The following is an 18,408-nucleotide window of genomic DNA, read 5'->3' on the forward strand; positions in this document are numbered from 1 at the left end:
CTCTCTTCTTTTTTTTTTAAGGGGATCTCTCTCAGAGCTGGAGAGGCTCTCTCTCTCTCTCTCTCTCTCTCTCTCTCTCTCTCTCTCTCTCTCTCTCTCTCTCTCTCTTTCTTCTTTTTTTTAAGGGGATCTCTCTCCCAGCTGGAGAGGCTCTCTCTCTCTCTCTCTCTCTCTCTCTCTCTCTCTCTCTCTCTCTCTCTCTCTCTCTCTCTTCTTTTTTTTAAGGGGATCTCTCTCAGAGCTGGAGAGGAGAGGCTCTCTCTCTCTCTCTCTCTCTCTCTCTTCTTTTTTTTTAAGGAGATCTCTCAGAGCTGGAGAGGAGAGGCTCTCTCTCTCTCTCTCTCTCTCTCTCTCTCTCTCTCTCTCTCTCTCTCTCTCTCTCTGTCCCCCAGCAGCTGCGGGCTCGTCTCCTCAGTCTCTCTCCGCTTCCTCATCATGGGTTTTAGGAGTAAAAGCGTCTCTGGGATTATCGCTCCGGTCTTCCTGCTTCTCTGCAGCTCGTGCGGCGGGACAACCGGTGAAGGTGAGCAGCCGACGCGAGAGTCTCCACTTTTACCCGCGAGGAGCCGCAGCGAGCCCGGGCAGCGCGGACCGGAGCGTCCCGCTGCCGCCGGGCTCCTGCAACGAGACGTCGACCTGATCCACGGACTGTCCGCCGAGAACAAGTGCAGCGCTTTCTCCCTCTTGTCTTCAAGGGTTTGCGCACATTCACTTGGTTCAGTGTGACTTGTGTGTGAGTTTAACAGCGGTAACATATTGTTGTGCGTGTCGTTAACTTGTCCTCACGTTGTTTACTGCGTGTTTACGACATTTCACTCCTGATTCACACTGGAAAGCTGCTTCTTTTCTTTCTTTTTTTGCATTTTCGGACGCTGCTGCACAAATAATGCGCTTGGTTCCCACCGCGTGAGCGTTTGGCAGTAAACAGAAAGAAAAAAAGAGGTTTCAGTTGTGTGTTTGTATTTTTTGCGGGTTCAAAAGAAACAATGTCGTCACTGGTCAGAAGCCAGTTCACCCACTGCGGCCGTAAAACAAGGTTATGTGTTTTCTTTCTGGTTAATCTGGTGCTCAGTGCAGCATGATGAGCATCCTGGGACCGATGCTCACACGCACACGCACACATGCACATACAAACAGAGACGCACACACACTGCAAAGAGCAGCCAGTGTGTGAAGGTGTGGGGGAAACAAAAAGGTTGCATGCAGGTTGGTGGACTGAGAGAATATATGGGATGCTGCCGTTGAGCTTCCAGGCTTGGGAGAGAAGGAGGAAGAGGAGGAGGAGGAGGAGGAGGAAGGGGGAAAAGAAGGGAGCAAGGTAGGAGGGAGGGAGAGAGAGAGAGAGAAAGTGATGTATGCCTCTCTGTGGTCCAAACAGATGGTGGAGAAAAGGCTCCATCCCTCCCCGGCTCTCCTCTTCCACGACACAATGAGCCGTGAGCTCGTGTTTCTTGTCCTCGTTTTCTTTTTCTTCTTCTTTCTCTCTCTCTTCCTTTCTGCCTTTGCCGTTATACAGGTAAGGTGAAGGTGTGCAGAATGACGTTCTTCCTCTCTCTCTCTCTCTCTCTCTCTCTCTCTCTCTCTCTCTCTCTCTCTCTCTCTCTCTCTCTCTCTCTCTCTCTCTCTCTCTCTCTCTCTCTCTCTCTGCTTCTGCATCTCTTCCTTTTATCTTTTTCCTCACCTCTCCTCACGCCCACATGTGTTTTCTCTCAACCTGTTAAAACCCCAACACAGTTGAAACAAACTCATGCTGTGTGCAGTCAAACTAAAAAAAAAAAAAACCCTCCACGCCTTCATTTTAAATGGTGGAGTTTCAGTGAACTATCTTTGAAATGATGCACACACAAAAACAAGATATTCATATATATTTTTACCCTTCAGTGAGGGTATATTACAAGTATACAGAACCTGTTCTTGAGTCTGCAGTGTAATGTTACAACAGAGAGACGTATAGAGAGGGAGGGAGAGTTTCAGGGTACTTGCAGTTAGGAAGCGAGGAGACGAGTGGGGAGGAGAAGGATAACTTAAGAGTAGAGCTTCCTCTGTTCTTCTTCCTCCATGAAATAAACATCTTCAGTCTCTCTAAAGCCTCTGATTCTCTCGTCCTTCCTGCTGTCTCCTCTCTGCTGTTTCTGACTCTGATCTGCTGCAAACTTCTAAGTCCTCTCCTTTCAGGCTCATTTTTCTCTCATGTTGCTTTTTTCTTTCTGTCAGCTTCTTTCTTCCTTCATCCTCCCGATACATTTGTCTTCATTTTCTGCTCCCGCTATCTCTTTCTTTCCTCTCTTCTACCTGGATCTCTGACCTCCTGCTGCGCTCTCTCTTCTCGATAACTCCTCTTTCTCCTCCTCCATCCTTTCTAGTCTTTATACCTATATATATATATATTTATATATATATATATATTCGTCAATCTTTCTCTGTGTGTATTCTTCCTGCTGCTCAAGGTGGTTTCAACTGATATAATATTTTATGACACTGTTCAAACTCAGAGCTGCCATGTTTAACTTATACAGTATTTAACATATACACACTATCCAACATATACACTATCCAACAAATCCAGTATTTAACATATCTTATTAACATATTAATGGTATCTAATGCAATATTTAACACATGCAGTATTTAACTAATATGGTATTTAACATATGGAATATTTAACTTATACAGTATTTAACATATACAGTATCTAATGCATTATTTAACATATAAGGTACTTAACATGTGCAATATTAAACTAATACTTTTTTTTAACATATACATTATTTAACATATATAGTTTTTAACATATATCAGACAAAATCCATCTCATTACCTCATACAGTTTAACGCTGACCTGCCTGTTAGCACTATTAGCACTGTTAGCGTTAGTCTGCCTTTGCCTCGACCATTCTCTCTCTCTCTCTCTCTCTCTCTCTCTCTCTCTCTCTCTCCCAGCCACACACTCTTCATGCACACACCCATAAACCACAGCGGCATATTAAGTGATGACTGCACACACACACACACACACACACACACAGTTCATTACGGAGGTGGTACTAAATGACAACAAACACACATTTCAGCAGCCACAGATGGCGCCCTGATGACTCCTCAGCCGGAGCAGCGAGTCACCAGTGATGAGATTCTCGGGCGTCTGGGTGTGAAACAAGCCACCCTGCAGGGCGGTGAAGCCACTCTGCGTATAATCGCCCTCCGATGTCACAACATGGAAGAGTCACTATGTGTTGAGCAGCCAAATGACTGGCATGTAAACAACAACAATGTGCCGGATCGAGCCGCCAGAAACTAATCTAAACTATTTTTACTCACGTGTGCTGCAGGTTAGTTTAGATGTTCACGGATAAAAAGCAGAAGAGAAAAATCTGTGAGAGAAATCCAGAATGACAAAGCTATTTGCACATGTGACTGATTGTCTTAGTGGTTCAGTTCTGTGTGTTGGTTTATTTAAAATAAACGCAGTGACATTTAGGAAGAGGGCGGCCGGGCAGCTCCCGCTCTGTTTGTCCATTAATGGCTAACTGTACTGACAGCTGACAGAGTGTAGAGCTGCTAGCTTGCTAACTTCTAGCTAACTGCAAGTTAACTGCAGTGATAGCTAGCTGCGAGCTAACTGTAGTGACAGAGCTGACAGAGTGTAGAGCTGCTAGCTAGCTAATTTGTAGCTAACTGCAAGTTAACTGCAGTGATAGCTAGCTGATAGCTAACTGTAGTGACAGAGCTGACAGAGTGTAGAGCTGCTTGCTAGCTAACTTCTAGCTAACTTCTAGCTAACTGCAGTGATAGCTAGCTTCTAGACAACTGTAGTGACAGAGCAGACAGAGCGTAGAGCTGCTAGCTAGCTAACTTCTAGCTAACTGCTAGCTAAGTGTAGTGACAGTGTTTTTCTACAACAAGCACTTTTAGATGTCAGGACATTTTAAAATCAATATTACTTCCCTTTGTTGTAACTTGTTTGATTGCATGATTGACTTTTATTATGAAGAGCAAGGAAACAAGAAGTGCTTTTACTTTGAAGGCAGGAAGTAGAATGATACGTGCTCGTTGACGCTAACAATGTTTGAGGTTACGTGCAAAAAATGTACATGTCGAGTGCAACAGCTCATTCTGAATCGCTTTAACAGTTTGTAAAACAAAATGGCTGCCACCAAACCAGCGGAAACAATGTGTTTCAGAGCGCTCTGTGTTTATAGCCCATGAGTGTACATTTTTTAAATGTTTTAACGGAGATGCCGACTGTCATATTTCGTGTTGTCGGATTGAAATTGTGTAATTAAATCAAACTTAGTCCACGAAACAGCAGGAGTGTTCCTCAGACCGTCTCTGGATTGCAATAGTGAAGCCATTCGAGGTTTCTTTCATTAGAAGTTTATTTCATTAGAGACAGTCGCGCTTCCACTTTCTCTACTGTTCATTGCTTCTCTCCCGTGTCTCTAATTGTGCCCTTAGAAAGTTTTGTTTGTCTTATAACTTGTTTTGTTCTGATTTATTTCACGGTTCCTCCGAGCACTGCAGTACTCTGAATCCATGTCTGTATTAATTACCGGATTTAATTAGCTTTGCCGTATAGCTGGCTGGCGCTTTCCCCTCAGATGCCTTTAAGAAATCCTCCCGATCCTTTGATTACTCCGCTTTTTTTCGCCGCTTCCGAGCACACGCGATCGTGTTTCAAACATGTCAGCAGCCCCGAGCCTTTGTTGTGACGCAAGAAGACAGTCGCGTCCTTGGTTGTGAACTCAATTTCCTGCAGAAAACTTCTACTTTTTCTTTAAATTTGACTTTCTTATGTCAATCCGGATGTGAACTGAAACAGTGCCAAAGTGTTACACGATACTTGTGAACCTCAGACTTGATGCGTCCTCGAGCCCAGAACCACATGTGCTTAAAGTTACTGTGAGAAACTTTACTACTGATGCCTGTATATGACCTACAGAAGTCATCTGGAAGATTGCCTATTTCTACTTATTGTCTGGAGGAGGAGGCGACGCTGCCGGGCCGGAGCGCTCCGCCTCCTGCGGCTCCAAGCCGGATCCGAAAAGAAATCTTGGAATTAATTATTGCCGTTTCGTCTAATCCATCAGTGAAGTTCAATGAATACATCTCTGAAGTGTTAAGTCTAAAGTCACTTCCACTTAATTTCCCAGAATGCCTCTTCTCTCTTCTCTCAGCAAATTGCTCTCTGGAGCGCAGTATATGTGTAGGTGGATGGAGTGATGGTGATAAAGTAATGAGCCTCCGATAGAGAAAAAAAAGTAAGAGAGAGAAGGAAAGAACAATGTTGCGGCGTGCTGTTAGCTGTTCAAATTATAATAAGGCTTTAGAAGTGGCTCCTTTGGGTGCAGAATTGGTCTCCCACGTCTTCCATGATGCATCTGCGTGTGAGAGCTGAGCGCTGGCACAACAATGAGACTCTTCAAAGAAGCTCTTGCTGTTTAATTGTGTGAAGATAAACTTAAAATCAAAGGTACTCAGTACAAAAGTCGGAGTACATCTATTGACTCCACATGGCTCTCACCATGGCTAGGAGCTGACAGCGCTAACAATGTCAACCAGGTGTGTGTGTGTGTGTGGGGGGGGGGGGTCTGTCGATGTGTCACAAAGCAACTTGTCAACGTTTTTAATGGCACCCAGGAGACGGCGCAACAATCGTTTCTGTTATCCTGATGAATCTTGAGTCTTATAATTACTTTTTTTTAATCTCTGGTCTTGGTCTCCACCGTCTCCTGAGAGAATCATCTGGCTCTTTAGCGGCTAAATGCTCCACTACGATCCCCAGCTAGTCGCTGACTTTGTCTAATTAGCAATTGGCCGCTAACTTAATCAATAAAGTTGTAATCCGGGAAACCAAAATGAGTTAAAAGAGGTTAAAAACGCTCTATATAGCTGAGAGGAACTGCAGAGTTAAGTGACATTCCTCTGTGAATCATCAGTTTATGCTCTTTCCACAGTGATTTTACCTTCTGTCAATGAAAAAGTATTATTTAATGCGGCTTTAAGCGCCGTTCTTTTCAGTAAAAACTGAATAAAACACCCAGGAAAGCCATCGATTCAGTTCATCGATCCTCACAGTGATGCCAAAAGCGTTCACACGGCCGCGTTACCACGCTGTCAAATTTGTATTAGAATTAAACAACGAGGGTAAAAACTACGTCGTTGTCGACTGAGGAGGATTCAGGATGGATCGCTAAAGGAGAGGAACTCGTGAGAAAGAAAAAGCAAATGAGAAGAAAATTTAACTTTAACGTCCCTTGTGGGGGAAATGGGTCATTGCAACTGGGAAAAGATGCTTAAATAACACACACAATCTAAAAATACTTATATCTACTTATATAAGTTTTTAAAGACGGGTCATTGGGACTGTTTGCAGCCTGCTTACCTAAATTAGATACCTACAAGGGCAACAATGATCATTATTTCTTGCTGAATTGAGGATAAATCAGATCAAAAGGTGACGAATGAGCAGATAAATAGGCAAGACATTCATCTACACCATTTATAAAAGTAAATTAAAGTGGAGGGTTTGCATTGAGAGGACAGACGGCTGAGCTGAAGCTGCAGAGAGACAACTTAAGACTTCATCGCCTTGATGGGAATGCTTTTCATACCCGAAGGGGAATCTGACATTTATAAGCCATAACCAAAAAACAAACACAGCTCCCTGGAACCAATAAGTCGTCCTTCAGTCATTTTATTCCCAAAAGAGCCCCACCTACAGCACATCATTCACTTAATAATCGCCCACGCCGACTTTCGCTCTTTCGCATTTTCATTTGTTTCCAGAGCTCGGGGGCGAGGTCTGGCCGGAGCTGTTCATCACCGTGAAGCGAGGGAGCTAAAAGACGTCCTGAGAGGTTTGATATTTGTGTTTCTGCTCTCACAGTTATTCAGCTTCTGAGCGGCGGCGCCTAAATCACTGCCGTAAGTGGAGATGCTTTTTTAGCCCCTTTTTAAAGGACCGCTGTATATATTCGGTTTGTCTGCTAAAATGTCCACGTCAGGCACTGAACTTCTCTCCTGAGGAGCAAGTGAATAAAAACTATAAATTTAAAGAAAGTTGGTACACTCTGGCTTCGTTCGCCGCATACACACATATCGCTTTAGATAATCTCTCGAGAAGGTGCATGTTTTGTGTTATATGGTTATTCATTTGAGTTTCTCTCCCGAGTGTCTAAAATGGATTATAGAATAAAATTAATTTGGGGTTTCTGAATTCTCTCAACTCTAAATCAACATTTGAATGCTGTGCAGTTTTGGTTTGACCCCGTTTTTTTTTTTTTTGCCCAGTTTGCGATAAAGATCAGGCTACGCTAATGTTGTTAGCATTTTGTTGTATAATTAGATTCCAGTGGGGGCCGAGACTGGTGGGATCCAAACTTCAGAGCGTCAAAAGTCCCCACATTTTGAAAGAAGATAAATGTAATTATTTTTAAAATGCACAACATGTTTGGATCCGACAAATTATTCTTCTTGCAATTAACCGTTTACGCTACACAAAGGTGTCACACGCCTGTAATTAGGCGGTCACCATAAATACTTTATATTATTACTGTTTTGTCTCTTTGAACAGTCTTTCAAAGCGTCATCCTTCATCCAATAAAAGCTTTGAATGTAAAGACAAAGGACGCACAGCCTTTGTTGTTTTTACTGAGAAAAGTTTAGCTAACGGAGGTTTTTCACCTCCGTTAGCTAGATCTTAACACAAAGTATTCATGTTGGAAAAATGTATAAAATGTGTGATTCTTGGCTCAATCGTAATATTGTTTATAATTATAAGGTTGAATTTCTTGAAACTAGTTCCACTTTTGGAGAGCAATCACACTATCAGTCAGAAAAAGCCAATTTTCCCAGTCGCCATCTTCAAGTACACGTTCTCTCTCGGCCTCTTCGGGTCTTCCTTGAGTTGTTTATCTCCCGTCTGAGCTGATTTAGAGCCGCTGGAGCGTGAGCCATAATCATAGCCTTATGGCAGATAATCTGAAGAACACTAAATGTCTTTTAATCCTGGCCTAATGACAGATAATACCGCTCTCTACTCCCACCTCCCACGCACACGTCTGTACGCCGATTTGCATTTTCGTCGTCGCCCCTGGGCGTTTTAAAGGATGTTGACTCACCATTTTTTCCCCCCCAGAATTCGTCCTCGAGTTTTTAAACTCACGACGACAGAGAAATTTAAAACTTTTGAGGGTCGGTTTAGTCTCCTGCCTGAAAGTCAAATTCAAAAAAATGATTTTTTTTTTGCGAGTCATTCGTATTCCGGCAGCTTCCGTTGTAGCGTGATTAAACTTCACGAGGGCGGACATGACGGACAGGTAATCACATTTTCTGTGCCGTGAACTCGCTGACCAGCGTCTCCGCTAATTAGGCCATGAGCTCTGCGCGGTCTGGTTATTTACGTGCCGGCGAGTTGAAGGATGGGTTTTGATTATTCAGCCACCGCTGCAGACCGCGGAGGGTTTTTAATACGAGTTACAGTAAATTATTGAGGTGCTGGAGGCTGATTGGCAACTTCGTGGGTGTTATTACTCACCCATTGAAGGCAATTCGTTGCCTTGAGAAAGAGTTGGTTATTTAAACTGTGAAGGGGGGGCTCCAGGGGAATATTAGACGGCGCTTGATTAAATCTCCGAGCTCGTGAATTATCCCTCATCTGTACCGAGGATTAATCTGGTGGAGAAAACGCTGAGGGTGGAGGGAGTGAACCGGGGGTTTTGTCTCGCGGGAATTTATCGCTTTTCAGTGGAGCGCTTGTTTGCGCTAAAGGAAGAACAAAGCCCCCGTGCGGGTCGCCATTCGGCTTCGGCGGGATGAGTGAGGGGCGGGGAAACGAGAAAGTAGCCGAGGATAAATCCCCTTCATATTTCTTCTTTTAGGTGTCGTTTATGGAAATGTGTGCGGGCAAAATGGAACCGTGAACGGGACCTGATGAAGTCAAGGTCACGGGTTGTCGTGCATCTGGATTTATTAACCCGGGAACAGGTAGTTAAGCGACAGGCTATCTGTTGGGTACCGGGACCTGACGGACTTATTTGTTCAAGGCCGTCTCCAGAAGGAGTCCGTCTCGTCTCCCAACCCCCAAAAAATGGAGCCATTCATCACACGGAGAGGGCGTCATCGGAGACGGCTCGCCGCAAATATCAACTTTCATCGGCCGAGGTCATGATACTCCGTCACTCCGAGACAGTGAACCCAACCGATGAATTTTACACTCGCGACTTTATTTGGATGCGGGCACATTAGTTACGGCCGTCGTGATGGGATATTTTCCACTGAGCGACTGTAACTGCATTACAAGGTCACCACGCTCTTTCAGTCTCTTTTACGGTGGATTTGCATTTCAGGAGAAGTCGGTTGAAATGTCTTTTTCTGCAGTCTTTTCACTTTAGTCTGCAGAATGAGCTGTGGGGAGCTGGGATGTGAAGCTCATGTCAAACTGGTAGGAGAGCTTGTATGCAAAGTTTACACTTTTACTCTGAGGACGGCGGTAGAGACGAGTTGTGCCACTTTAACCATCGTCCCCAAGATTTAGCCCTGTGTGGAAAGTGTATTTCATGTAAATCAGACCATCGATGCACAAAGTCTAACAATGCAAACAATACACACGGGAAGTATCATGATATAGACATTGATAATAATGATAATTATAACATTTCATCCGTGTTTTCCATCACTTTTCCAAACCCAAGTCACACAGTTATCCCCACAGATAAAGGTCCACTCAGTGGGGAACAGGGTCATCGTTCAATCAAAGGGTCGGTGGTTCGAAACCCCAGGTTGCTCTGTGTGAGAGAGAATCAGAATCAGCTTTAAAGGCCGTGTATAAATGCACATTCATGGGATTTGACGCTAGTTACACTTTGCTCCTTGTTCTTACATACAACAAGCGAGATGAATTTTAAAAAAGACCCAAAAAAAAGACATTAAAGAAAACTAACTTTTAAGTGACAGGTGGGTGAATGATGTCATGCATTGTTAAAAAGGACAATAAAAGTGAGTACAGGTCTACACCGTTTACAAGGCAGCTCATTAAAATCTATAAAATCATTAGATTTAATGGTGAAATAAAGTCTAGCAGTAAGATGAAGAAGTAAAATAAACTCTGCTGTGCAGAAAAACCACTGAAATAGTTTAGAGAGAGAGAGAGAGAGAACTTCAAAGCCCGGCTCGTTTCTCACCTGAGCAACCGCCGCACCCAGTGGGTGTCGGGCCGCCGCGGGAAAAAAAGCAATCTCCAGTTAGGGACGCTGAACCCGATGAGTTTGGGTTCAGTCGGACAACTCTGAGCCCGCCGATGTACTTTCATGGACCCGTGGTGCCGGCCCGCGGACCTGCAGCGACTGCCGATGAGAGGACGAGGAGGACGGAGCCGAGTCGGGTGGACGTCCGGCTCTGAATGTCAACGCGACGAGAGTTTTAATCTGAGCTCAGCACTAAAAGGTGGACGCGAGGAAGAGGAGGGTGAGGGGGCCGGGGGGGAGGAAGAGGAGGGAAAAAGCAATATGAAGTATGAGAGGATAAAGTTTAGGGGGTCAGAGTCTGCAGGCTGTCTGGTAGCAGGATTTCCTCTGTTTCTCACAACCTCACTGACATTTCCTGCTGCCTTTCCCATTTTATCCCTCAATGACTTTGCTGTGCGTGTGTGTGTGTGTGTGTGTGTGCGTGTGTGTGTGTGTGTGTGTGTGTGTGTGTGTACGGGCCACCATCTGCTTTCTGGCGGCACCGCCTCACATCTTTGAGATGATTTGACTTCATAAGATGAAGCAGGAGGAGGAGGATGACAGGGAAGACAGCAGGTATGGCGGTAAAGTGAGGAAAGTAGACGGCGACTTAAGTGAATGAGAGAGGAAGGAAACGAGGAGAGGAGCGTGGAGGAAATGCGGAAGATAGTGGAGAAGAGGAAGAGGAGGATTAGGGTGAAGAGGGAACAAAGATGAGGAGCTAATAGTTCCCCGTGTCTGTTTCTCTGCTGTGACATTCTCAACCTCTTCTGCAATTTCACCACCCGCTGGCTTTTAAGAAAGAGTGTGTGTGAGAGTGTGTGTGTGTGTGTGTGTTCCTGTTCCTGACTTTCTGCATGACTGCTCCGGTATAAATATTAATGCCTTGTCAGAAAAGTGGAAGTTTAAAGGAACAGCTTCAATTGGGATCCGTCAGTGTCGGGACAGCTGACACCGCCTCTTAAAATAATTATGACGGAGTAAAGTTGAGTTCAAAGGAGCCGGGATTGAATTCACGGGATCACCTGATGGAGGTCACGGACAGGATGCAGGCCTTCAGACGAGTGCACACCTTTACTATAGAGGTCACTGAGGGTCAACTGTATAACTTTTAGTATACTATCAATATTATATACGTTGAAAATATACTTAAAACACACACAAGTATCATTTAAGTCATCATGTATACACAGTCATATACTTTATTTGAACTATATCTTAAGTTGTTCCAATTTAATTAAGTATTTAAATACTTTTTAACCACAACTGAATTATAATAAGTACAAAATAAGTTGTTCCAACATAGCACTTTTTGAGTATACTAATGAGTAGTAGGCCTTTAAGTATATTCAAGTATGCGAAGATAATAAAATATACTTAGTAAGCAGTTCCTCCCTACTTACAGAGGAAGATATAGTAAGCTAAGGTACATACAGGTACCTTTAATACATATAGTAAGGTAAAGTACATATAATACATATAGGAATATAGAGCACATATAGGTACAAATATAATGATGGTATTATCCGGTGTTTTTTTGCCGGATAAGAGGCTAAAAGGCCAGAAAGAATCAACATGACGCGGTTGAATAGCGTCTACCGGCCGGATGGAGATGAGGATCAAATATTCCCGTTGTTGTTGTCGTCGTTGTTGTTGTTGTTGTTAGCTGAGCTTCTCGGTCTGGAGGCCGTCACGCAGAAGAGAGTGTGACTCACGACATTTTATTTTGCCAAAGTCCAAAGGCAAAGTGAGAATGTGGCCATTTTACGAGCTTTTAAAGATGCCATCATGAAGCTAGCATTTAAGCTAGCAATTTCGTTAGCATTTTTGCAAGCATTTCGTCAATGAAAATCTCGCTCAACTCTAATATTAGCAATCATAACATAGTTTGAGTGGTATTGCAGTGTGTCTAAAGGCAGTTTGTGCGCGCTCTTACATTTGGTACAAGTGTTTTATGAAAAAACCTGAAAAGAGGACTCAATCCATTACTTTAGCCTCGTTATCCTGCTCTCTGCTACGAGCTGCGAACGGGTCGTCCGGCCTCCCGCCGAGCGGCTCTGAACTCGGGTCCTGCAGGCGGCTCACCGGGCCCCCGGAGCGCAGGAGCTTCTGTCCGCCGCTGTTTTTGTGGAGGTGACGGATGGAGCTCATCGGTATTCAGGGTCACTTTGCTGTTGGTGGGAACATTAAAGGAGTGGACGGAGCGGGTGAGCCACGTCGCCGCTGATCGAAGGCCTCAAAACCTCAGGAGACCATTTTTTTCTCCCAAGGGTAGTTTGTCATTTTTCAGGCAATGTGACAAAACCTCTCAAAGTGTGGGATGGGGAAGGATGAACCGGCCAGAGGGTGAGTGATGGGTGTCCGGGAGGACGTCTGATTGAAGTGAAAAGATCTTCCCCATCCCTCAAGTGTCAACGTAGCGGTCTCTCGCCTCATTGTGGCTGAGATTTTGGCAACTTTCCCTTTTTTTATTGTTTTACCTGAGGCTGAAACTGCATCTGTGGGCCAGTGTTGAAGCAATTAATGCTGTTATTCTGCTACTCAGGAGAGAGAAGACGCCACTTTATTCCTTTATATGAATTGACAAATCAGGTGGTGGTTTATTTTTCGTTCTTCAGTATGTCTCCAGTGTAAACGTCGGGTGAATCCCTGAAGTCCTCCCTCGTTTAGACGTTGAGTCTGACGGAAACAGAACGGAGCTGCGTTGTGTTTTTCCCGCTTTGTGCCTCGTGTGAAGCTGCAGAGGTTTAACATTCAGGGAAGATCTCCGTCTCACAGCCGGGGTCAGTGTCCGGGTTCAGCGGCCGCACGGTCCAGCAGCTCTTCAACGTTTAGCTCCGTTTGAGTCGTCCCTGTTGGCGCTTCGCTGGTCACGATGTCGGGGACGCCGGCTCTTAAACGCCGAAAGCTCAGCCGAGAGAAACGACCGGTGTTTTTGTGAAACTCTCTCTCTCTCTGTGTCGAGTGCGAGGCTCTCAACACACATTATCTCCTCAAGAGATTACAGCACTCGGCGTTGGAGAGCCGTCCCTCTGGTTCCACCTCTTCAGACTACTGTAACTCACCTGCTTCGCCCGCTGCCCCCCCCCCCCCCCCGCCCACGGCCGCCGCTGTGAGCGCCTGCAGGGATGAAGAGCATCAGGAGGAGCGTCACGCCGCCGCAGAGCCAGAGGCCCGCTGACGGCGGTCGAGGAGCCGGATCGCGTTTAAAGCAGCTGAATTAAATACGTATTAAGCTCAAAGCCGCTCCGCTGCTAACGATATGAACCTTAAAGAGCGACTGTGAAGAGCCACGGTGAGGCTCAGGCGCTGATGTGACTGCACATCAGGACTCGCAACGATAACTGCTGCAACAAACGGTCCTAAATGGACTTCAGACTCAGTCAATAGCAGATAATTTCACCATGAAAGAGAAAGCACTCAGAGCCACAGTGTCACCGCGGCAAAGCTGGAGGCTTTCTGATGTCTTTTAATCAGCTGGACTGAATATTTATGGACTTGAAGCTCTCCATATGCATATATGAATCCTCTCTGAAGGCTGTAAGTGAGGCGTGTTAACGTCAGTAGAGCATTAACAACTATACTGGCATATAATTACAGCCGCTCTCACCAAATGGCATATGAATGACACAGCAATTAGTGATTTTTGCATTCAATAAGTATGCCTTTCTTGCTCTGAGTGCAATGTAATTCATCCACATAACTATCAACACGTAGGAGTCGCCACAGATGTGATGAATCTAAAGTATCATCCACCACAGGTGAAGCTCCACTGGACAAGTAATCTCAGAGATTAACTCATTAGCTATCAGTAGTTCACATACACACTGTACCAGGAGTGGGGATCGAACCCACGAGGGCAAACGCCCATTGGATCTTAAGTCCAACGCCTTAACCTCTCGGCCATCCTGGTGACGTTTGTAGCTTCATTATTAGTTTTTGAAGACGCGACACTCAGAGAGCAGTGAAACTCTTGTTCTTCACTAAACATGAACTCAAGATGAATAACGCAGCGCTGCTGTGAAATCTGCGTCTCTTTAAACATAAAGAGTTATTGCTCTTTTTTAAAAGGTAAAGCATGCGGCCGCGGTGGACACGGAGAGGCAGGTGAAGCGCTCGTGTTGAGATGAAGCGCGGCGCGCTAACGCCGACGGAGTAATGGAGGCTAAAAGCCTCGGCGTCAGAGCCGTGGGCTCGGATCGGACCGCGGCCTGAATCATCATAATTGTCTCTTATCTCAGCGGTGGAGAACAACATCCATTACCAGAGAGGCTTCAGGTGGAGGCAGCCAGAGTTTGGCTTCAGCTGACAGTTCAGAGCTCGAGAGGCGGGAAAAAAAAAAAAGCTGTGGATGTTTATTGAGCCTCATGAATCTGAGAGAAGGTTCTGGATCCAGAAGCATCGCCGGCTGCAGCGCCGCTGTGTTCACGTCCTGTTGGGTTTGCTGCTTCTCCAAAAAGCGACTCCTCTGGTTGTATAGAAGTCTACGCTTCACGTGTTAAAGCTGCATTCTCTCTCCTGACCACCAGGGGGCGACTCCTCTGGTTGTATAGAAGTCTATGCTTCATGTGTTAAAGCTGCATTCTCTCTCCTGACCACCAGGGGGCGACTCCTCTGGTTGTATAGAAGTCTATGCTTCATGTGTTAAAGCTGCATTCTCTCTCCTGACCACCAGGGGGCGACTTCTCTGGTTGTATAGAAGCCTATGCTTCATGTGTTAAAGCTGCATTCTCTCTCCTGACCACCAGGGGGCGACTCCTCTGGTTGTATAGAAGTCTACGCTTCATGTGTTAAAGCTGCATTCTCTCTCCTGACCACCAGGGGGCGACTCCTCTGGTTGTATAGAAGTCTATGCTTCATGTGTTGAAGCTGCATTCTCTCTCCTGACCACCAGGGGGCGACTCCTCTGGTTGTATAGAAGTCTACGCTTCATGTGTTAAAGCTGCATTCTCTCTCCTGACCACCAGGGGGCGACTCCTCTGGTTGTATAGAAGTCTATGCTTCATGTGTTAAAGCTGCATTCTCTCTCCTGTTTACTTGAACTTCGAGACTCACAGACTGTAAAAGATTGTATTTTTGAACCCTGACCATGTGCGCTTTCTCTTCTGCTTTGTGATTGGTCGACAGAGGTGTGTGACGGCGCGCTGGTGTCCAATCTGCCGCCGTCGTCCTTCAGGAGCTCGTCCCAGCTGTCCAGCAGTCACGCGCCCGGCTTCGCCAAACTCAACAGGAGAGACGGTGAGGACCAGTTTCACGCCTCTAATCTCTTTTTCCCAGTCTGCCTGTGATGGTTTTGTTGTGATGCTTCTCTTTTTTTAAGTCTTGTGAAATGTGAAGTTTACATGAGTTTAACAAGCAGCGCTGGCAAATCCGTCCTCTGTCACTGACGAGCTGCTCCGCTGCCGAGGAAAGAGAAGTCAATTAAGCTGAGAAACACAAACCACTGGGTGCAGATAATGTCGTAGAGACACAAAGGAAGAACTCGCTGCGCCCCGACTTTCATTCTCCGTAGACGCCGTTTGAATCGAAGGCTCGTGCCAGACGGGTGAGCGAATGTTTGCTCGCCGCACCGCGGATCCCCAGCAGGGGGCCGGATGCCGATGTGAGGCTGGGAGGAAGCGGAGAGATCCTGGGGTTTTTGTCGCGGAGCGTTCAGCGGGGAAGAAGCTCGGCTTGCTTCATCATCCCCCACATCAAGGCGCCGGACGCCGCTGGGAGGGTGAGACGGGTTTAATCTGGATCTGAATGATCTCCCCCCCCGCCAGGGAAAATAAAAAGCAAGCAGCGCCCGCAGAACACGGATCAGTCCTCGTGTTTGTGTTTCCAGGATCGACCGTCGAACAAAACTGGCTCTTTGTCAAAGAAAATGCCGCCCTGTCCGCGCTCTTTGTTTGCTGATTGGTCTTTGACTTTCAGGAACGCTGTGATGCTCGTACGCATCACCTGTGACGTGAAGAGTGCGACCGCTTTCTTAGTATAAAATTGTCTTTTTAAGAAATTCTTGACGTCCCAATGACAGCTAGATTACCTGCAATACCTTTCAAACCAAAAACCTAAACGCGCGCGTGGTTCATCCGTTGGTGTTTCGAGAGCACGGCCTTCCCTTCAGCATCGTCTCTTTCACTTTGTGTCTTCGCTCCGCTTCTTTCAAGAGCCTCACGTCACCGACACGCCAGCCGGCGCAGCATCGTCTTAAAAAAACTAAACGGGAGTCGATCGGACAAATTTAAAAGTGGAAGCCCAGCAATGTAACTCCAACACCCACGTTGCTTATAACAGTGACGGCAATGTGCGGCTCGACTGTGGGATTACTTCCACGTTTTCTGCTTCGACAGCAAATAAAATGGCTCAACGAACAATTTCCCCCACAGCGATAACACTCGTGCATATTCCAAATCAAGCCCCGGCATGTCGGAGACAGATAAGGAAAGCTGTGTGTGTGTGTGTGTGTGTGTGTGTGTGTGTGTCACATTTCCTCTCCAGCAACATTCAGGATTCCAGCTGTTCGCCGAGTAAACGGATGAATAAATGAACGTCTCCGTGTCGCTTCAATCTCGTGCCGCTAACGCCGCCGCTAACGCTAACGCTTTGCCTCCTCTGGTTTGCTCTCCGAGGAGCAGATTCGCTTCTCAATTCAATGTCCCGTGTGTATCCAGCTTGGATACAACACAACGCACTCCCGCCACGTCGACTCTACACACAACAAGTCCGTGGACGAGAGGGGAGGAGAACATTTGAACTCGTCCGCGTGGAAGCGTTTGACTTTTAGCGTCGCAGCTCCGCCAGAGGGAAACAACGACCTGGTGCAACCTTTCTCGACACCTTTCTGAGACACTTCATGAAAGCCAGCAGCAGTTTGTCTCTGCAGGGAGACCCGGGGGACCCGACATTGACCCGATGCAGCTGAATCTCACCGGAGGCCTGATGGCTCCGAGTCTGACACCAGGAGTGGATAAAAAGCCCTGATAGTCTATTGATTGGAGATAAATGGCCTCTTACGAGGGAACCTGAGGAGCGATGCACCATTCCCCGTCTCCCTTTCTTCTGCTCCGTTTTATTGTGTCTTTTCCTTTTCTCCACCTCCTCTCTCATCTGAATCGTCCCTGTCCATCTTCTTTCCCTCCGTACAGCCTGCGCTGTCATCATCAGCTTCACTCCGTCTGCCCGTCGCATTTTCATTTTCATTTTGATCGCCATGAACTAATTTGTCCGGCTCCGTCTTCCTGCCAAAAAAAAATGTTAATGGACGCCGCTGCAATTACGCCAGAATGGACTTTGAGTGTGATTATTGTGTCTCAGAGAGTGAGACTTAAAGGTGGAATTCAACTTTAATTGGAAGCTGTAAATTGGGACTAAACCCCTCTGTGGTTAAGGTGGAGAGCTTTTATGACAGCAATTTATTCCTAAGTTGTTCTCCTGTAGTTGCAAAAAACACAGTCAAAATAAACACAATAAATCGCACAAATTCACACACGAAACCTCCGAGGTTTCTACGAATCAAAGCACGAAACTCGATCGCCTCAAAAGGTCCGTTCAGTCGATGTTTTGGGGTCTTTTCCCATCGTGTCGCCTCGTCCTCAGCAACAGCTTGAGTTTGTTCAAAGTGACGTTCAAAAAAACTTCTCGTGACATTTGTTTAAAAGTGGACATTGAATGTTCATTTTCAAGCTTGCAGATGGTCTCGCCGCGACATTTTATCACTTTTAACAGCAGACGAGATGAAGTTGGCGACCAGCTGGTGCACAAAGTGAAACGTTTAGTCCAACACTCATCAGGAGTTTGTTGAGACTAAAAAAACGAGTCATATCGAGCCGATAATATGTAAATTGTGTGTTTGCAGCTTATTCCTGCTGCTCCTCAAGTGGACAAATCCAATGCACGCCGGTTTAAAGAGTATTTTTCATGCACCAATCTGTTTTTATGGTCCAAATGATCCTGTTTACTTTGCAAGCAAGTACGCTTTTAAACAATTTATTCAATTGTTGCAGAATGGTTTTATACATGTACATACGTCTATCCCAACAACAACAAGTTTAACAATCATTGCGCTTCACTAATAGGATTTAATCACACTAAAATTTGACACTTTTACTTTCTCAAAGTGCCCAATTTTTTTTTTGTTGCAGTGTGGCATTTAAAATTATGCAAATCTCTCCCGCTTCCCCTGCAGAGGAGCTGCAGTGTT

The 18,408-nt window shown here is 45.7% G+C and overlaps 1 protein-coding gene and 1 non-coding gene across 5 annotated transcripts in view; one reads left to right on the forward strand and one right to left on the reverse strand.

The window, feature by feature from the left end:
* Window positions 1-415: 415 nt before the first annotated feature.
* The window catches only part of LOC137805410 (contactin-associated protein-like 4), a 76,033-nt gene continuing 58,040 nt past the window's right edge, over window positions 416-18,408 (forward strand). For all 4 annotated transcript variants that reach the window (XM_068605323.1, XM_068605349.1, XM_068605341.1 and 1 more), the window contains exons 1-2: window positions 416-523; window positions 15,351-15,461. In XM_068605323.1, the coding sequence (XP_068461424.1) occupies window positions 436-523; window positions 15,351-15,461 (199 nt within the window). In that variant the 5' untranslated portion in view covers window positions 416-435. The remainder of the gene's footprint in view (window positions 524-15,350; window positions 15,462-18,408) is intronic.
* trnal-uaa (transfer RNA leucine (anticodon UAA)) lies at window positions 14,054-14,136 on the reverse strand. Its single transcript has one exon. It is a non-coding gene; the product is annotated as a tRNA-Leu (tRNA).

Source organism: Clinocottus analis, unplaced genomic scaffold, assembly GCF_023055335.1.
Source record: "Clinocottus analis isolate CAN_PGR_092001 unplaced genomic scaffold, fCliAna1.0.p SCAF_11, whole genome shotgun sequence".
In the NCBI taxonomy this organism is placed as follows: domain Eukaryota; kingdom Metazoa; phylum Chordata; class Actinopteri; order Perciformes; family Cottidae; genus Clinocottus; species Clinocottus analis.